Here is an 18,955-nt window from a genome sequence, read left to right as displayed (position 1 = left end):
CATTCAAGTCCTTTGCCTCATCAGTGGAGGAAAAAAATTTCCCTTTTATTCGGGCTCTCTACAAACGCCTCTATAAGCAGAATCCCGAATCATATTTGAGTTATTAGAAAAGAGCGCATCTGACCGGCCGGTGGAAAGCTTTAGGTATATCCGCAAGTGCTCCATCCAACATGGAGACGGCTTTTTGCCTACTCGACTCTAGCGGAGTAGACGTCAAAGCAGTCACGCACTGTTTTTGCGGCCCTTTTTCTCATTGTTGCATATGAGTAAAACGTCAGGTTTTAAAACTGGAGTCAGTAAGCAGCACGCGACAGTTTTGGCACCTAGTGCTGTGTTCTTTGGTGATAAGTTCTTCAGTGATTGCCTTAGGCGCTTGAAGCCTCCACTATCCCGCAGGTCTGATGGCATCCCATTAGCAATTTTTAGAAGTTGGACGCAGTGTATTTTTCCGAGTATTGACACCTACATTTAATAACTCGCTGAATACTTCCACTCTCCCTCATATGTGGAGAACTGCTTATGTTTCTCCTGTATTTAAATCTTGCTGTAAAACTGATGCCTCGAATTATGGCCCGATTTCTCTTCTATATAGTCGAGCTTGCTCTTCACAACATAATGTCATTTACTATGAAAAACCCATTGACCGAGAATCAGCATGAATTTCTTTCTTGCCGCTCCACGATCCCAAAGCTTGCATGTTTCATGACGCAGGTCTCCGCGCCGGCACTTAAAAGGGGCAAGTTGGCAGCATTTGTTGGGACCTCAGCATTGCTTAAGATGTAGTCAGCCGCTCACTGCTTCTGGTGCCGCCTACGGGCTTTCACGTTGACTCGTGAGTTGTCAATTTCTCGCGCAGTTATCTTGTCGATATATCACGTTGTTAAAGTTGATGTCGAAACGTCCTCCTTTTACATGGCAACAAGCGCCATTGATCAAGGAACAGTATTAGGGTCACACATTTTAAAAGCTTTATTAATAGCGTTTTTCTTTCGAGAAGGGGGGGCGGGGGGGCTATCTAAACGAGGTTTTTTAGCGCACAAAAAGAGCGAAGGACAGTGGCAAGACGCGGACACAGCGCCTCAGTTATGAACCAACACGTCCTAACCTACGCTCTTTCAGGCTATCTAAAGTTTTTCCTTCCTTGTATATGCCAATGACATCAACATTTTTAATGAAATTTATACTGTTACTGACTGTCGCATTGTGCAGTTTGACCTGTTTTCGTTTTCCAAATGGTCCGAAGATAATGACCCCACTTTCAGTGCTCATAGACCAACGTGATAATTTTCGCTCGCAAAATAGCAAGCATTTACTGATTCGGTATATTCAGCACGATTCTAGAAGTTCTGGGAAGTCGTACCTTGCACTTTCTTCTGACACTCAATACGTTGCAATGCAGGATATGCGCTCTCTTTACTCTCTGTTAGGACTATCGAGGCAGTTCCATTATTCTACACCATTCCACAAGATGCACGCAACAATCCGTCTTCCTCTGCACGAATCCGCATTGGTCATCTGGATTGGCATTACTAGATCCCACAACAGGTAATCACCGATTTTCTAACACTGACACTGGACCTTGCCCTGGCACTGTTGGAGTATGGTCATTTCTCTTCGTTGCCGATGTAATCGCGCTGAGCTTCTCTTGGCTGCAATCGCAAAAGTCAGCCAACATCATTCCCCCGTAATAAAAACATGTTGTCGCCCCAGGCGCAACACCTGCGGGCACCTTCAAAGTGACATAGAAATTAAAGGTACCGCAAATACTTATGCACACGAAGTCAAACCCAACCTCACTTGTACAAGTTCGGATGTGATTTGTATGCTTGAATGTCCTTTCTGTAAGAAACAATATATTCGTGAAACGGGACAATCAGTGAACGTCAGAATAAACGGACATCGCGCGGAGACAGCTAAAAAGCTTCCCAAATCCGTGGCCGAGCATTTCAACCAACCAGGTCATAACATTGATGAACTTAAACTCTATATCTTACATTCAAATGACCGTTCTGAAGGAGAAAGAAAATACAGAGAATCATACTTCATCCATAAGCTCAATGCTACCACTAGGTATAAACATTTCAAAGGGTATTTTAGAATGTATTCGCTGTGCTAAATTTCAAGCTATAGGCAACAATACTTAGCTTGGTTTCTTTATAGTTTTTTATTGCCATATTTTTCTTTTATTTATTTATTTATTTATTCTATTTCAATGCTTTGTTTTAATTTGTTTTCTCTTTTTTTTCATGAGCACCGGTTTCTGCCACTCCTTCTATTATATCTTTCAGAGACACGATAGCTCGCTACCACCAGCGAAACAGGTAATAGAGGCCTGCTGTGCATGCCGTTGACACGCCGGCTGACACACAGGCGTTGACACGTGAGTGACAGGTGGCCGTGTCACTGGCCTTGTGCACAGCACTCCTTTATTGTCGATTCTACCCCCTCGCCGTTAACACACCTTCGCTCGTTGCCGCACCCACCCGCTTTACACTCTCTCCCCTTTAGAAGAACCCCACCTATATATACTGTGGCGAGGAAAGCGTACGTCGCTTTGAAGAAGACAACTCCACTTGTCGAAACGGTGGCTTCTGCTTTCACCTTGTTCTTGTTTTGCTGATCGTCCTGAACTTTCGTCAGCCTAAATGAACCGCTGCCCTCGCTGCCTCCATTTTAACAATCTTCGGGAATGGCTTATCGTGCAGGATTGTATCCAGCAGCTGCCTCCGGAAAAGTGCAGGCTAGAGGCAAAGACATGATCACTTTTAAAGATAACCGAACAAAGGAGGACAAGTGGCTATATGAATAAACAAAACCCTAGTTTAGTACAGCTGAAGTCACAAACTCCGTAAAATTTAACTATACAGCTCCACAATTTAGTTTATCACAGCGCCTGAAGCAGTGAAAACGCAGGGCAAAGCAACCAACTCCCTCAAAACATTTAATTTACAATTACTTCACTTTTTTACGCTATTTTGTTAACTTTCTCCGCATGACAGGTATTGTAGTGAGTCGTGCGCTATCACGGCGCGTTTCGTTTGCATGAAAGTGAATGTCGATAATTTGGTTCTGTCTTAATACTGACAAGTATTTCATGTAATTGTTAAGGCAGACCACTATTTGTATTATTTTGGACAATGTTTCAAACTTTTCTTGATCCACTTAAGCTTGTTCTTATCCCGTCACTTACGTTCCACTGATATTTCTGCGGTGTTCCTGCAATTCTTTCTCTTCTTTCGAACAAATATATATGGCATTTTGGCTCTACACAGGCACACAGTCAAGTACAGTGTGACTTTGGTACTCATCAGGGCACTAGTTCAGTGTTATGATAATTATGGTACCAATAACTGTAGTAAAGGTATTGCTACCGTAATTATCATCACACTCTGCGTGGCGGATTGAAGGAAATCCCCTTAAAAACATGCAGCGACAGTGGCAGATTTAATTACATGATGGGCATGTGCATATTTACTGGATGTGTAACAGTACTTGCAGCCAGCTTTATATGACGGCCATAGGATATTATCCGAATAAGCAATGTATGGCGCCTGTTTAAGGGTGGTTTCGCCGATACATTAGTTCGGATGGCACTGTAGTTAAGATCACTTGATGTTTCGTAGCCAGCACTGTTTCTGATCGCATCAAGATCGGCCCAGAGCAATGGTAGAAAGAGCACGTCATCGAAAGAAAATGAAGCCGTCTGGCGTTGAGTTCAGTAATTTAGTATCAACTAACTTTGTCTCATGTCTAATGGAACTGTTCTTAAGTAATGCACCATTTTAGTCGTATTCGCTACACCGCTTCGTTAACACAAATTAACGTTAACACAGTAGCAATTAACAAATGTTATTGCCAGTCTTAGCGCGCATTGTTGTCGTGGTACATGGTTGCCTGTTATTGTTACCGCCTCCATTGTCGAGAATTTGACAAGAGCTACTTCATTCTAGCATTTTTGTACAAAGGCGCCACCATGTCATTGCACTATTACTGTTATTGCGTGGTATCAAAGTTGGCCTTTATTATGCATAGCGGTGTTGCTACTACTAGGCTTTGAAGCTGCCGCACCTTTTCCCCCGCAACCTCTTGAAAAAAACTGAAAATAAATGGTGTGAAAATGAAAAAAAAAGAGAAACATTGATTCAACGGACAGAAAAGACTTTTTGAAGGGAGAGGGCAGACATTTTTTTATTAAGACGGAGCACTCACAATGAAAGCAATTGAATCTCAGCCGTAGTAACCGTGACCGTAGCCTCCATATCCTCCGTGGCCGTAACCGCCGTGGCCGTATCCATGGCCATAGATTATCTTTTTGAATCCGTATCCATGACCATAGCCTCCGTGCCCGTGGCCGTGGCCGCCGTATCCGTGGCCGTAGCCTCCGTAACCGCCATAGCCTCCGTAGCCACGGCCGTAACCACCGTAACCACCGTGTCCGTATCCACCATATCCTCCGTAGCCACCATAACCACCATAGCCGCCATATCCGCCGTGGCCACCATAGCCACCGTAGTGTCCGAGGCCATAGCCGTAGCCAGCATAGGAGACGGCAACTGCCATGCACAGAACAGCGAGTGCGAGCTGCGGGAAAGAATGTCACGTTACGCGAAGGGAAGCATGCAGCTTACCCCAAACATGCCTAAAGAGACCAAAAAGATGCCAAAGTCGAGAGACGCATTTGAAATTTAATTGGGCTATTTAGGAAATGCTTTACCGCAAAAACGTCATTCGATGCGTTCAGCAGAAGCGTAGTTATTGGCAATCAAACATCCCGTTCGCGATGCTTCTGCTCCTTCAATGATTTGCACTGCGAAGTTCTACGCGGAATGGGGTGTGCCGACAATGCTCTGCCTATTGAACGTCACGTTGGTGCGTAGTTTAAATTTCCTTTTGGACGTTCCCGTAGACTCCGGTATTTCCTATTCTGGCACAGACAACGCGTCAAACGCGACCGTCATCAGCGGACCGCAGTGCGTTTAGCATGTGGGCTCGTCGCGGCACACATCGGCGGCCGCGAAATCTACGCTGCGTAGCAGATTGCAGCTGCATGCAACTGCAGTGTTTGCTCTGTGCACGACAGGGCTAGAGTGCGTGCTCACGCTCATGTGATCCTGCCTGGCTGTGCTACGCAGAGCAGACCTCGGCTTTGTCCTGCACCAACTTGACCGATGGATTGTATCCGCATCCACCTTGCGCACTTTGAAGCGCTATCAATAGCTGATTACGAAGCGAAATCTCGCGAGGCGTCTAACCATGAGTAAGCACGCAGCTGCTAAGCGTGCGTGTTGTCTTACCTTAACTTTCGCGAGGTTCGAGGCTAGTTGAGTGTTCAAGTGTTGTCGAAATTGGCGAAGCCTGACGGCTGCGACACCGACAAGCAGGGTGGCCTAAGTTGAATTCCAACGTTGGCGGCCATGGCCGAGCGTGAGCAGATGAGAGTCGGCTTCTACCGGTGGTACGTGATTATTATCGAAATTTGAAAGGAAATTTTCGTTTGCTTCCGCTTGTTTGTTAAACTGCCTGAACCAATATACACAGTAACAGTAGGCGAAGCGCACTGATTCGAACAAATTTCTTGACTGATGTGCAACCGTGGATGGGAGTCGGCTATATTACGAAATAAAGCGCTCAGACAAGCGTGAGGAGCAGGCTTCTTTTAAAAAGAGAGCGTTTGAGAAAAAAGTGACTACGCGCTCCGCTTGCGAGATCCACTCATCGCGCACGACTGCAAAATTTGGCTGAGACGTTCACAGCAGCGTTTGTTATCATCGAACTGTGTTTGCTACCGAAGTGTGATGGGTAGTCCCTATTGGCTTTACCGGATAGTGGATTGAGCATGCACACCCTACAACCATTTCTCAAACCTTATTACATGAAATTTCCTGGAAGTTAATAATATTAGGGTGCGTGAAAGCAGCGGTCGCTCGTGTAGGCAGTCACCTCGGCAAATAAAGCCCGTGACATCGACAATCTTCACCACGCCGTCGTGGCTGTACAGTCGCGAACGCAAGCGCCAGAGACCTGTTCTTAAGAAATAAATAGCGAGCGTTACACCACCATGCTCTAGGGGAATTACCTGAAAGATAGAATTATAATATTTGACGCTATAATCATTCAGTCCTCGTCGAAAGTTATTGGAAGTAGACGGCCTCGTCTAGAATATGGGGCGGTTCCATCGAATGAGCATCGAACACCTTCTTTTATTGTTCTTCGTGATGCTGTCGTATTGCGTACCAATCGCACAAAGTTTTCTGGGCGTACAGAAGAGTATTAAGTTTGGAAGGTTTTTATTTCGCTACACAATTTCCAGCGCATCAGTGGATCACGACACTTCCGAATATCCATGTCGGTAAATCTAAATAACATGTAGTAATAAACATTCACCGCACGCAAAGAAACCAGTTTTGTCACGCAACACGCTTGCGAAGAAACATTACATTATAAATGATAATATAAGAATCCTCAGCGTCACATGGACGCCAACAGGGCATTGCCTATAGCCTAATTACACACTGGATGAACTGGCGCCTCAAATGCAGGCTAACTTCACATTTGCCTAGAGTATTGTTCGAATAAATGTTCTACAGTAAACGACGCACACTTGCTTTTAAGAGTACCGTACAGAGACGTGTTGATTTGTGGTAAGCAAGTTCAATGGTATGCGAAATCGAGGGAGGAGGGCAGCTTCTTAATGGCGGGATGTGATCAAGCAAAAATTGAATGCAGCTTACCACTACTTTCATGTTGGGCGGTGTACGGCGACTCTCCTCGTGCAAAGATCGGAAGGAGCGGACACTGCGGGTGCCCCGGATCAGGGGTGGTTCTCTTTTATACCCGAGCTTCGCCTCTGACGTTCACGTGCCGCTCATGGGCCGGGCCAATATCCGGAACCGTTTTCACCTTTCTGGCAACCCACAAGAGCACCGGCAAGAAGCCGACCGGTCGTGTTCCAATGGTTGGGCTCATTGTCGAGAATTGACGGTAACCTTGCCTCGAAACACTTTCTATGTTTTTTTTTTTCGCTTTCCTTCATCTGCCCCGTGGCCCGCCCCTTAAAAGCTCGCCCGAACGTTTCACTCTACACGCTGCCTTCGGGTGTCAGTGTTTTAAGCGACCCAGTCGTTCAAGGTGGCCTGTAAATATAGGCCATTGTTGCTCCCGTTGCCGGCCATCCTGAGGAATGTGATGGTGATCGATACGGAGTTTCTCCGCAGCTTAGCATTGACGGCCATTCTTGCTGTCTCAATTGTTAGCGATCTAAGACAGTTTTGATGAACAATACTACCCTTTGCTTCCGCTTACTCAACTAAAGTGCAGGGAGGTGGTGCTTACCTTGAGTTGGGTGCGCTCGCACAATATCACGGTACGCGCAATTTTCCAAACGGTGGCTGTGTTTTAGCGAATCCGCGGATTGCTGATAGTTTGGTGATCAGTGATAGTGCTAGCAAACACGAGAAAAAGTGAAGCAGAGGAAAGATTCCCGTTAGGTACAGGAAAGGCCAACCGATAGCACACATAAACGCTACCGTCGTCGTCAAGTTTTACAGGGTGTGGATCCTGTAACGGTCTACTTCTGAGGGCAAAGCGCCAATGCAGCTTATCACTGTTTTTGACGCATATTACATCGCTGTAACAAATTAAAAAATTCAGACTGTGTGCCCCTGTTGCACGTCGATGAGATGTTTCTTGCACTTTTCACGCACGTAAATTGTACGAGCCACATCAGCAAAAAATACTTAGCTGAAAGGTTAAAAAAAACTGTGCGGATCACCCCTACGGTATGAATCGGTTTCAGAGAAGCTTTCATTGGTGTTTGCTAAGAATGCTATTCCTATGGAGTGACCGTTTGCAAGTATAGCAGGAAAAAAAGAACTTTATCATAGACTCTAGTGCGAGTCGTGTACTCACCTGTGAAAGCGGCGCCCAACGGCGCTGAACTGGTGGCGTGTACCATAGTTTTCTGGACGTAGCGGACATACCGCAGCAGGAACAGAGACAGAGAACAGAGACAAGCGCAGGTCTTCGAGCGGTGTGGTCCCACATGCACAGGTTGAAGGCATGGAAGATTTTCGTGCGCGGGATTACACGACGTACAGTACATGAGGCCATGCTGTGCACATTCTGATCGGGATGTGCTTACCCCAACATAAGCTTGTGGTGCTTGTGATACAACTTTACTGTGCCGCCTCTGGTTAGGGGTGGCTTTTACGAAAGCCTACTCATTCCTTATTGGAATGTCCCACACACGGAATTTGTGTACACGTGAACCCCGCGCATGGCAACGAAGGACTGACGATGACGAAACCACCGCTACAGCGTGACGACGGCGCAATGACGATAATGGCTTGGCGGCGAAGGCATGCTGACAATGGGATGACGGCACAGAAGTGGCGGTGATAAAACAAGAATGACGGCATGGCGACGGCTCTATAACAGCGACGCAATGGTGATGATGGCATGACGATGTTCGAATACCGAAGGAGGACTGACGGCTTGAGGGTACGATGAGAATACGACGAGGGAATGGCAACGACGACGGGTCGACGACGGCATGATGACACTAGGCTGACGATGGCATGGCGTGGTGGCAGTACTACGATTGAAGGACCCTACTGACATCATCACGATAGCCTGACCGCAAATGCATGACGACAAATGTTTGATGACGAAGAATGACCACGACAGCAAGATGACGAAAGAGGGACGATGGCGGCGTAATGACGAAGAAAGGACAACGGAGTGATGACAACAGAGTGAAGACAGTGGAAGAGTGATGATGCTGTAAAAGAAAAAAAAGGAATGTGCACAGTAAAATAGGCAATGAAATTACGAAAGCGGAATGATGACATGCTTGTGTCGAAGATGACGTCCGTGCATAGGTACTTCACCTACCACCCGATCCAGAATCCGTTAGTACAATATCCAACGTCGGTTTGCACAATGTCTGGTACTGGCGACTTGTGCAGGACCGATGCCATCATTCACAGATAGCGTTGCGGGGGAGGTCACTGAAGAAGCAGTGAACACTTCGCTTTAAAAATGTAGCGAAACGAACCTTGCCACCCTGTTGGCGCATGCAAAAAGTTTCACATAGTGACACGACATGCAAGCCTCTCATCAATTGTATCGCCCCAGGTACGTTGTAAATGGTTTCGCTTGAACAATTATAGATGCATTAGCACGTTTAGTTTTGCAAACTGGTGAAGCCGACATATCCGCTGCGGGGAGCGTGCATTTGATCGTTGTGCCCGCAATGCCGATCGATCTTCGCATGTTGTGTTTATTGAAAGAAATTTTCTTCAATCATGAATCAAATTTTTGTTTTTGCCCTACGACAAGTATAATTTTTTCGACTTGTCTCTAGAACGCTGACCTTCTCGAGACTCTGCGGTAACAATTATTCTTGTTCCAGCGAATGTCGCGCCTCGTAGCCTAGAAAAGCTCTTCACCAATGTCGCGCAGTTTGGCAGCACGCAGAATATGCAGCACGGCGATAAATTCATCAGTGCAAAACTGTGAGTGACCTGATCAGTTTAGTCACCTTCAAAAATGTGTTTTCAAAAGGTGTTTTAAACCTGTAATCCTAAAGTTATCCCATGCTATGGGGACTTTCATACCTCTATATTTCTGGCCACGGTGGCTGCATTTCATCATCATTCATTATGGGGTTTTACGTGCCAAAGCCACTTTCTGATTATGAGGCACGCCGTAGTGGAGGACTCCGGAAATTTCGACCACCTGGGGTTCTTTAACGTGCACCTAAATCTAAGTACACGGGTATTTTCGGATTTCGCCCCCATCGAAATGCGGCCGCCGTGGCCGGGATTCGATCCCGCGACCTCGTGCTCAGCAGCCCAACACCATAGCCACTGAGCAACCACGGCGGGTGGTGGCCGCATTTCGATGGGGGCGAAATGCCAGAACACCCGTTTACCTATATTTACGTGCACGTTAAGGAACCTCAAGGGGTCTAAACTTCCGGAGTCTCCCTCTTAATCGGAAAGTGGTTTTGGAACGTAAAACCCCATAATTAAAAATATTACCTGAATATTTTGATTTATGTACAAAAACGTAATGCAATTTTACGGTAATTTCTTTGATAACCTAGAGAGTTCCCCCTCCCTGCCTAGCTAGGAATGATTCTTCAGCCAATTACTTATTTGTAATAATTAGTCGGACGTCGCCCGAGAACACCTCGCTTGCGTGATTTCTCAAAAGTTTGCCACAAATTCATACTTTCAGGAAAGATTAGCGGGTCTTTGGTGAGCAACATCAAGAAAATATCATGATCACTTCCTTTGACCAGCTGTTTCATACTGTCTGCTTGTATTATAATGCATTAAAAATGGTTTCACGCGCATCCATATGCTCATGGCTTCTTTTATGTAACTGGTAAAGCTCTCACCTTGCTGTTAAGCTTCTTCACGGACACGTTGCGTAATGCATTTCGGAGCTGCCGATTGTTTTCACAAAACTCCATTCAACTGCAGACCATGTACTTGCTAATGTCGGGCTCATTGTTAGGGAGCTAAGTACGGGCTACGCCGGTCAAGTAGAACAGGCACGTGCCCAGAGCATGGGGCGGGGGGTGGGCGGCCTTCTCCCCGAAATTAAGCGGTATACTCCCTCCCCTCCCCGCACACACCACCACTCCTCACATACATTCCTCAAGCGCCGACACATCAATCTATTCGGCGGTCGACATTTTGCTGCCTGTTACAGCAAACGCTGTATATGACAAACCTTCCGTTGTTTTTTTGGCGCCTCTCAACAGAAAAAATCATCATATGGGCCGATCCTCGTGATAGTGCACGAAGGGTCCAAGCTTGGCACATACCCCTGTGGGCTCGGGAACCTGGAACGCGCTCTTCAAAAACTTTGAGATGGACCCACGTATGCGGAGAGCTCAACGCCTGCTTCACCTCCGCCGCAGGTTGGCCCAGTATTGTCTTACCTTCGGGATGGACCCACGCGTGCGGAGCGCTCAACGCCTGCTTCATCTCCGCCGCGGGAGGGCCCGGCATTGCACTATCTTCGGGATGGAACCACGTGTGCGGAGCGCTAAACGCCTGCTTCACATCCACCGCGGGTCGGCCCGGCATTGCACTACCTTCGGGATGGTCCCACGTGTGCGGAGCGCTCAACGCATGCTTCACCTCCGCCGTGGGTGGACCCGGCATTGCACTACCTTTGGAGTGAAACCACGCGTGCGGAGCGCTCATCGCCTGCTTCACCTCCGCCGTGGGTGGTTCCGGCATTGCACTATCTTCGGGATGGACGCACGTGTGCGGAGCGCTAAACGCCTGCTTCACATCCGCCACGAGTCGGCCCGGCATTGCACTATTTTAGAGCGCAGCTCTTTGGCGTCCGTTCCTGGGTTTCGCGTCGTCGTCGGCGTTGTCGTCGGCCTCGTAACCAGCTCCGCCCCCCTTTCATCCCCCCAGCGCTAGCAGCGACCGACTGATACCGCTGGATGCCGCTGACGCCGCTAGAGAGTCAAGATAACGTGACTGCATAGAACACCGTCACCGCCATGCAGAAAGAGGAGGAAAGGGTCCCCCCCCCCCCGTTCCGGTGTGGCGGATAGGGTGCTCTTCAGTTGCCGACGCGCCGGTTATTTCACGTAGGCCCCGGCACGTCGACGAATACGTGACCACCTTCCCACGGCTAGACCTGGTTCTTAGCGCTGCGGAAGCGAGGGTATCATATTGTTTGTGTCGGCATCGGCGGCGTTGTCCCTGAAACCAACTCCGCAGCTGGGGTTGACTCACTATCGGCGTCAGCGGCATCAGTCAGTCGCTGCTATCTCTTCCCTCCTCCCTTTATAGTGTTGTCCGCTTGCTGCGCGCGCTTCTGCCCCCATCGTTTGCCGCTGGGTGTACACGCCGCCCCCCTCCCCCCTCTTCCTGCGAGTCTCCGGTTGTCAAAGCGCCGGCTCGAACTTAATTCCTTTCTTCGCTCCTCCTCCAATGCAACCCCTGTGCGGTGGCAATCAGAGAGCCATATCGGTGGCGGCGGATCTGTATATGTGCACCGCCCTAGCCGAAATTGCCGCTGCCGTTCGCCCTGTGCGGTGGCAATCAGAGAGCCAGATCGGTGGCGGCGGATCTGTATATGTGCACCGCCCGAGCCGAAATTGCCGCTGCCGTTCGCCACTGCGAAATTATCTGCCAGTTCTTTCTGAGCCATGAGCGAGACGACCGATGGAAGTCCTCCGTCTGCTGCTGCTGCTGCTGCTGCTGCTAAACGAGCTGCCAGAGCAGAGGCCCAGCGCCGTCGCCGTCAGAATCCAGAGGTGCGTGCCGCCGAAGCAGAAGCTTACCGTCGCCGCCGTCGAGATGATCCAGGAGTACGCGTCGCCGAAGCAGAGGCTAAGCGCCGCCGCCGAGAAGACCCTGCCGTTCGCGCCGCCGAAGCGGAGGCTCATCGCCGCCGTCGAGAGCAACCAGCAGTAAGCGAGGCTGAAGCAGAAGCTCATCGCCGCCGCCGAGAAGACCCTGCAGTTCGCGCCGCCGAAGCGGAGGCTCATCGCCGCCGTCGAGAGCAACCAGCAGTAAGCGAGGCAAATTACCACGAATGCAGTGGGGGACTTTAATGTTGACATAAAGACAAACAGCAATTTCCTAACACTTATGCGGGAGAACATCCCGTTCCTCTCGCTCGTAACGCGTCCCACGGCTGTGACAACCTCGCGAGGCACTTGTATAGATCTCGTCTTTGAGAATCAAGCATTGGTGTACCAAGTCGAACATATATCAGTCTATTTCTCCGACCACAAAGCTTCCTTCATGACTGTCAAGAACTGTTAGTGGAGTCTTTGTTAAAGGAATACGTCTGAAAAATAAAAAAAAATTCTGTGATAGCGCATACATGTGTTGCTCGATTTCTTTGCCTCAATCTATCGAAAAGGTGAAACAGCTTATTTGCTGCGCTCTAATTTCGCATTAGGAAGTAACGTAACCGTCGGTATTTTTGGATGGACCCACGCGTGCGGAGCACTCAACGCCTGCTTCACCTCCGCCGCGGGTGGTCCCGGCATTGCACTATCTTCGGGATGGACCCACGTGTGCGGAGCGCTCAATGCCTGCTTCACCTCCGCCACGAGTCGGCCCGGCATTGCACTATTTTTGGATGGACCCACGTGTGCGGAGCACTCAACGCCTGCTTCACCTCCGCCGCGGGTGGTCCCGGCATTGCACTATCTTCGGGATGGACCCACGTGTGCGGAGCGCTCAATGCCTGCTTCACCTCCGCCACGAGTCGGCCCGGCATTGCACTATTTTTGGATGGACCCAAGTGTGCGGAGCGCTCATCGCCTGCTTCACCTCCACCGCGGGTGGTCCCGGCATTGCACTATCTTCGGGATGGACCCACGTGTTCGGAGCGCTCAATGCCTGCTTCACCTCCGCCACGAGTCGGCCCGGCATTGCACTATTTTTGGATGGACCGACGTGTGCGGAGCATTCAACGCCTGCTTCACCTCCGCCGCGGGTGTTCCCGGCATTGCGCTATCTTCGGGATTGACCCACGTGTGCCGAACGCTCAACGCCTGCTTCACCTCCGCCGCGGGTGGTCCCGGCATTGCACTATCTTCGGGATGGACCCACGTGTTCGGAGCGCTCAATGCCTGCTTCACCTCCGCCTTGAGTCGGCCCGGCATTGCACTATTTTTGGATGGACCCACGTGTGCGGAGCACTCAACGCCTGCTTCACCTCCGCCGCGGGTGGTCCCGGCATTGCACTAACTTCGGAATTTACCCACGTGTGCGGAACGCTTAACGCCTGCTTCACCGCCGCCGCGGGTGGGACCGGTATTGCACTATCGTATTCGGGATGGACCCACGTGTGAGGAGCGCTCAACGCCTGCTTCAACTCCGCCGCGGCTGGTCCCGGTATTGCACTATCTTCGGGATGGACCCACGTGTGCGGAGCGCTCAATGCCTGCTTCACCTCCGCCACGAGTCGGCCCGGCATTGCACTATTTTTGGATGGACCCAAGTGTGCGGAGCGCTCATCGCCTGCTTCACCTCCACCGCGGGTGGTCCCGGCATTGCACTATCTTCGGGATGGACCCACGTGTTCGGAGCGCTCAATGCCTGCTTCACCTCCGCCACGAGTCGGCCCGGCATTGCACTATTTTTGGATGGACCGACGTGTGCGGAGCATTCAACGCCTGCTTCACCTCCGCCGCGGGTGTTCCCGGCATTGCACTATCTTCGGGATTGACCCACGTGTGCCGAACGCTCAACGCCTGCTTCACCTCCGCCGCGGGTGGTCCCGGCATTGCACTATCTTCGGGATGGACCCACGTGTGTGGAGCGCTCAATGCCTGCTTCACCTCCGCCTTGAGTCGGCCCGGCATTGCACTATTTTTGGATGGACCCACGTGTGCGGAGCACTCAACGCCTGCTTCACCTCCGCCGCGGGTGGTCCCGGCATTGCACTAACTTCGGAATTTACCCACGTGTGCGGAACGCTTAACGCTTGCTTCACCGCCGCCGCGGGTGGGACCGGTATTGCACTATCGTATTCGGGATGGACCCACGTGTGAGGAGCGCTCAACGCCTGCTTGAACTCCGCCGCGGCTGGTCCCGGTATTGCACTATCTTCGGGATGGACCCACGTGTGCGAAGCGCTCAACGCCTGCTTCACCGCCGCCGCGGGTCGGCCCGGTATTGCGCTGTCTTCGAGCCGGCCCGCGGTGGAGGTGAAGCATTTTGCTCTTATGCGAAGCATATTACGAGAGCTCAACCCAGCTCCTCAGGCGCGGCGGTGTCGCCTTCAATAACACGTGACACCGTGACGTCACGACAGAGGAGAAACGCAGCTCCAACTCGCGCCGTCGCTCGCGGCGTCGCGGCGGTATATAAGCGGCTGCGCTTGCCTCTGCTAGACACTCACGAGGTGAGATGCCTCCTGGAGACAGAGCTGCTCGTTGGAATGAGAAGCGAAGGTTGCGGCGTGCTACAGAGACTGTTTCTAGGCGGCTTTGCTACGGCGCAGCGACTACGCGCCCCGCATCGGACGCGGTGAGCGTCGAGCAACGCAGCGTTCGGCGCGACAACGAAATGTGTGCCTGAGCAAGCGCCGCACGCCTGAGCCGACGCCGACGACACCGGCTTTTCTGCGACACGAGCTCCTTAACGCTGTCCCGTTAAAATAAAGGCTAGTATGCTTCGCATCCTGGGCCTAACCTTAGCTAAGCCACCGCCATTTTTTTTGTTTGAGAGCTTTGACAGTCGTCAGCTCTCGCTGCAATTCCACCTTCACAGAGTGGAATGGCTGTCAATTTTTTCACTCTTTCTGGATGGCGGTAGTTTATCGGCATCTCCTGGGGTGTCAAGGCCAGTTTTCTAATCGATTTGGTGACGGCGCTATTAATCCGAGAGGAGTTCAGTCAACACGAGTCGATTCTGGCACTTAAATTGGTAGGTCAGTAAACTAGGGATCCAAAACAGCTGTGATTGTTCCACAATGAAATATAGATATATCTGTTTATTTCTACCAGAGCCAATTCAGAAATTGCTACTAGCAATCTTTATTTTACACTTTCGCTTGTTTACTTGTTTTTGGCAGTGTTCTTGCGCTTCTGTCATGCGCGAGTCCATTTGATCTGGTTCCTTGTTTGCCAAGTAAAGCAGAGGTGTATCTCACAGGCGTACCTGTGATGCACACCTGATTTCAATTCTCTTTTGCTGGTTTACGTGGGTTTATGGCGAATGGTGGGCATTATTCACATTGGTACGAGTAAAGGTACAAATGTGAATTCCCCGCTTCATTCGCATAGAAAATTTACCTTGGGTTGCCCTCCCCCCAAAAGAAATTCTGGGTACGTGCTTGAAATGGAAGATTACATTAGCAGTGTTTGTGGCGTTATCGTACTCATTGTAGGCGCGTGCCCTATGGTAAGATGCAGGCCAGAGCACCTAGTTAATACGGCTTCATCAGGCACTGTTCAGGTAAAAGGCTATGCGCGGCTTCCAAGATCTAGTGGACTCAATGTTTCTAGAAGCTCTATCAAACTGAACGGGAATTATTTGTGATGGCACCAGGCCAGCGAACGTAGTGCAGCAATGGCACAACAACCCGTTAGTGTCGCGCATGTGCGAGCACCAAGATATATATATATCTATATATATATATATATATATATATATATATATATATATATATCAGTTTTTTTTATGCCCATTGCAAGACGTAAGTTCCTTCGGGCGATCTCTTGGCTAGCTGATTCCAACTTTCGCTTGCAAATTGCCTAATTTCATCACCCGAGCAAGTTTTCTGCCGTCCTCAAGTGTGCATTTCTTCTCTTGGCACCCATTCAGCAGCTCTGATGGTTCACTGGTTCTCTACCCTACCCATTAGGTTGCCTGTCTAGCGACAGTTTTCTCCTAATGCCAGATAGAATATTGTCTATCCCAGTTTGCTTTTTGATCCACAGCGCTCTCTTGCTCTCTCTTAACGTTGCGTCTAACATTTATCGTTCCATCGCATCTTGCACGGTCCTCAACTTGTTCTAGAGCTTCTTCGTTAACCTCCAAGTTCCTATCCCATATCTTAGCACCGGTACAATGCAACATTTGCGCACTATTCTTTTCAGCGACCGTGCTAAGCTCGCACTCAGGATCCTGTAATGCGTGTCGTATGCTCTGCAACTCATTTTTATTCTTCTAAAAATGTCCTTCTCATGATCAGGGTCCCCTGTGAGTAACTGACATAGATAAACATACTCCTGTAGAGACTCTAGAGTCTGACTGGCGATCCTTAATTCTTCTTCCCCCGCCATGCTATTTACCATTATCCTTGTCTTCTGCACATGAATAATCAACACCGCTCTTATACTTTCTTGGTTAAGGTCCTCAATCACTCGTTGTAATTCGTCGCCATTGCTGCCGAACAGGACAATGCCACCTGCAAACCGAAGGTTCCTGATTTATATATATATATATATATATATATATATATATATATATATATATATATATATATATATATATATATATATATATATATATATATAGTGCACCTGACGCGGGTCTGCTCCGGAACGCCGTCAGCTGCACTTCGCTCCGTGAAAAGGCAGGACGTGTGTGTTGAGTGAGCTCCGGAAGAACACTTTGTAATGTGGTGAGCTTGGTTTACATAATGAATTCGCGACGTCAGAAAGATGAGACATCATGCTAAAGCGTTTCTCTTGCATTTATCAATGAAGTGCCACTGATTTCGTTCCTCTTTTAAGGTTTTTTTGCACTAATGCACTTTCTAGGGCCCGAAATAGCGGTGAGCATGTTGCTCTAATTTTCAAGGCAATCTCTTCTTTAGCAAATAACTGGCACTATACCGTATGGAGTATGTCGCTTTCAATTTTCACGCCTGTTTCGCGGGCCTATCGAGGAGACGGTACTGTCTGCAGATGTATGGATGATTCCGAAGGTAGGGTCGTTTATCTCCCTGCTCTCCTCGCGTGAGGTGTGACTCGATAGAGTGCCGTGTGCAGTGCGGCCGTGTTCGGCGCGTGGAAGAGCGCTACATTGCGCTGCCGCCGTGGAGAGAAGAGGAAGAAAGCTCATTACTTAAGATGCAGAGTGTTTAGCCAGTTTGTGCCTACGTGCTACTCAGCAGAGATTGAGGTGAAAGATAAGAAAGGCTCTGAAAGAAGGTGGGCAGAAGAAAACGTGGAAGCAATGAAAGCCGTCTGATGTTATCAGCAGTAGAGTAAGTGCGCCGCGGAAATTACAATATGCAGGAATAGCGGCATAGCATGAAACCACCGCTCACTCGATTCCTACTCCCCTTTGCATTGCCATATCGCGCCCAAAGTAGAGTTCCCCACCGAAAGAACTTTAAAGAGCGTACGAAGAAACGTACAGAGGGCGCCACACGTTTAAATGCATGCACTAAAAAAATAATAAAAATAGGTTCAACTTCTCGTTGATGTCGAATAAATGTTCTCACATCCATTGGCGGCTCTCGCAATAGTAAATCACGTGGTTCCTACAATCCATTCTCGCCCCAATCTCGCCAAGAAAGACATTGTCTTTCATCTACTACGACTAGAGGTTGCATCAACTTCAAACTTTTTCTTGATGTGCAAATCTTCTTGGATATTACAGTGTTTAGTATAGGGTAACTAAGACGCTAGGGCGTAAAGAGGTCTACATTGTCAGAATGAATATTTGAATGCTTTGTTCGTTCGCACGTAGAAGTTCTCGCCGGATGCAAGAACAAACTTTGGATCAACAAAAAGAAAGCCAGCAGGATTATGATTTCCTCAGTTGAAGAATACTACCTAGTATATATTATGAGGAGTCCAGAAGTAACGAGAATTGTTTTCGAGCATTCTCAAACGGCAGCCGTATTGAAAGTAACCCCTAAGGGAAGCAGTCGGTTTGACGCACCGCTTTATTTTTTGTTTAACGTTTTTTCTGGCACTTTTGGAAATTTGTGACCTTCATGTGTCCTCACGTATTCTTCTTTATCTCCACCACGCCTTCAAAACACTTTCTTTCATGTTGTCGCTTCAGTGTTGGAGATAAAAGGTCGCAAGGGGCAAGATACAGGGAGTAGAGAGGTTGAAGTGAGCTACCGTTGTCACCTCATTTTTATCGGGAAGGACTGCACGCTCAGTGCTGCGTGGGTGGGAACGTTCTCGTGGTGCAAAAGCCAGTTGCCCGAGTTCTACAGATTGCATCGTTCTTTTTTCTTTTTTTTTTCAGAATTGTATATGGTAGGTGCTTAGGCAATCGAGCTTAAATATACCGGCTGGCTGCCTGACGTTCCGGTGCTAAGTAAATATTGACGATCTCTTTAACAGCAAAAAAATTCCCAAGAAAAAACAGAACTTCGTTCGCACAAGTTTTTCTTGGACATTGGATGGGGGCGAAACGCAAGAGTGCGCGCGTACATAGAATTAGGGTCTCTCTAAAAAACTACACGTGATCAAAATTATTTA

The 18,955-nt window shown here is 48.9% G+C and overlaps 2 protein-coding genes across 23 annotated transcripts in view; one reads left to right on the top strand and one right to left on the bottom strand.

Annotated features, from left to right (window-relative positions):
• The window catches only part of LOC135909148 (uncharacterized), a 758,332-nt gene that overhangs the window by 591,637 nt on the left and 147,740 nt on the right, over positions 1–18,955 (top strand). The window contains exon 1 of one of the 22 annotated variants that reach the window (XM_070536943.1): positions 4,590–5,455. The exons of the other annotated variants lie outside the window; for them this stretch is intronic. Coding sequence (XP_070393044.1) covers positions 5,415–5,455 — 41 coding nt within the window. The 5' untranslated portion in view covers positions 4,590–5,414. Of the gene's footprint in view, positions 1–4,589; positions 5,456–18,955 lie in introns of those variants that run through there. 22 annotated transcript variants of the gene reach the window in all.
• On the bottom strand, positions 4,161–6,888 carry LOC135909149 (neuropeptide-like protein 31). The gene is made up of 2 exons (XM_065440986.2): positions 6,732–6,888; positions 4,161–4,581 (listed from the first exon to the last, which is right to left on the bottom strand). Exons 1-2 carry the CDS (start codon positions 6,741–6,743, stop codon positions 4,228–4,230), a joined length of 366 nt encoding a protein of 121 aa, XP_065297058.1. The 5' UTR covers positions 6,744–6,888; the 3' UTR covers positions 4,161–4,227.

The sequence above is a fragment of the Dermacentor albipictus genome, chromosome 4 (assembly GCF_038994185.2).
Source record: "Dermacentor albipictus isolate Rhodes 1998 colony chromosome 4, USDA_Dalb.pri_finalv2, whole genome shotgun sequence".
NCBI lineage: Eukaryota > Metazoa > Arthropoda > Arachnida > Ixodida > Ixodidae > Dermacentor > Dermacentor albipictus.
Note: the sequence above shows the minus strand (reverse complement) of the source record. Positions and strands in the feature narration are given on the sequence as shown.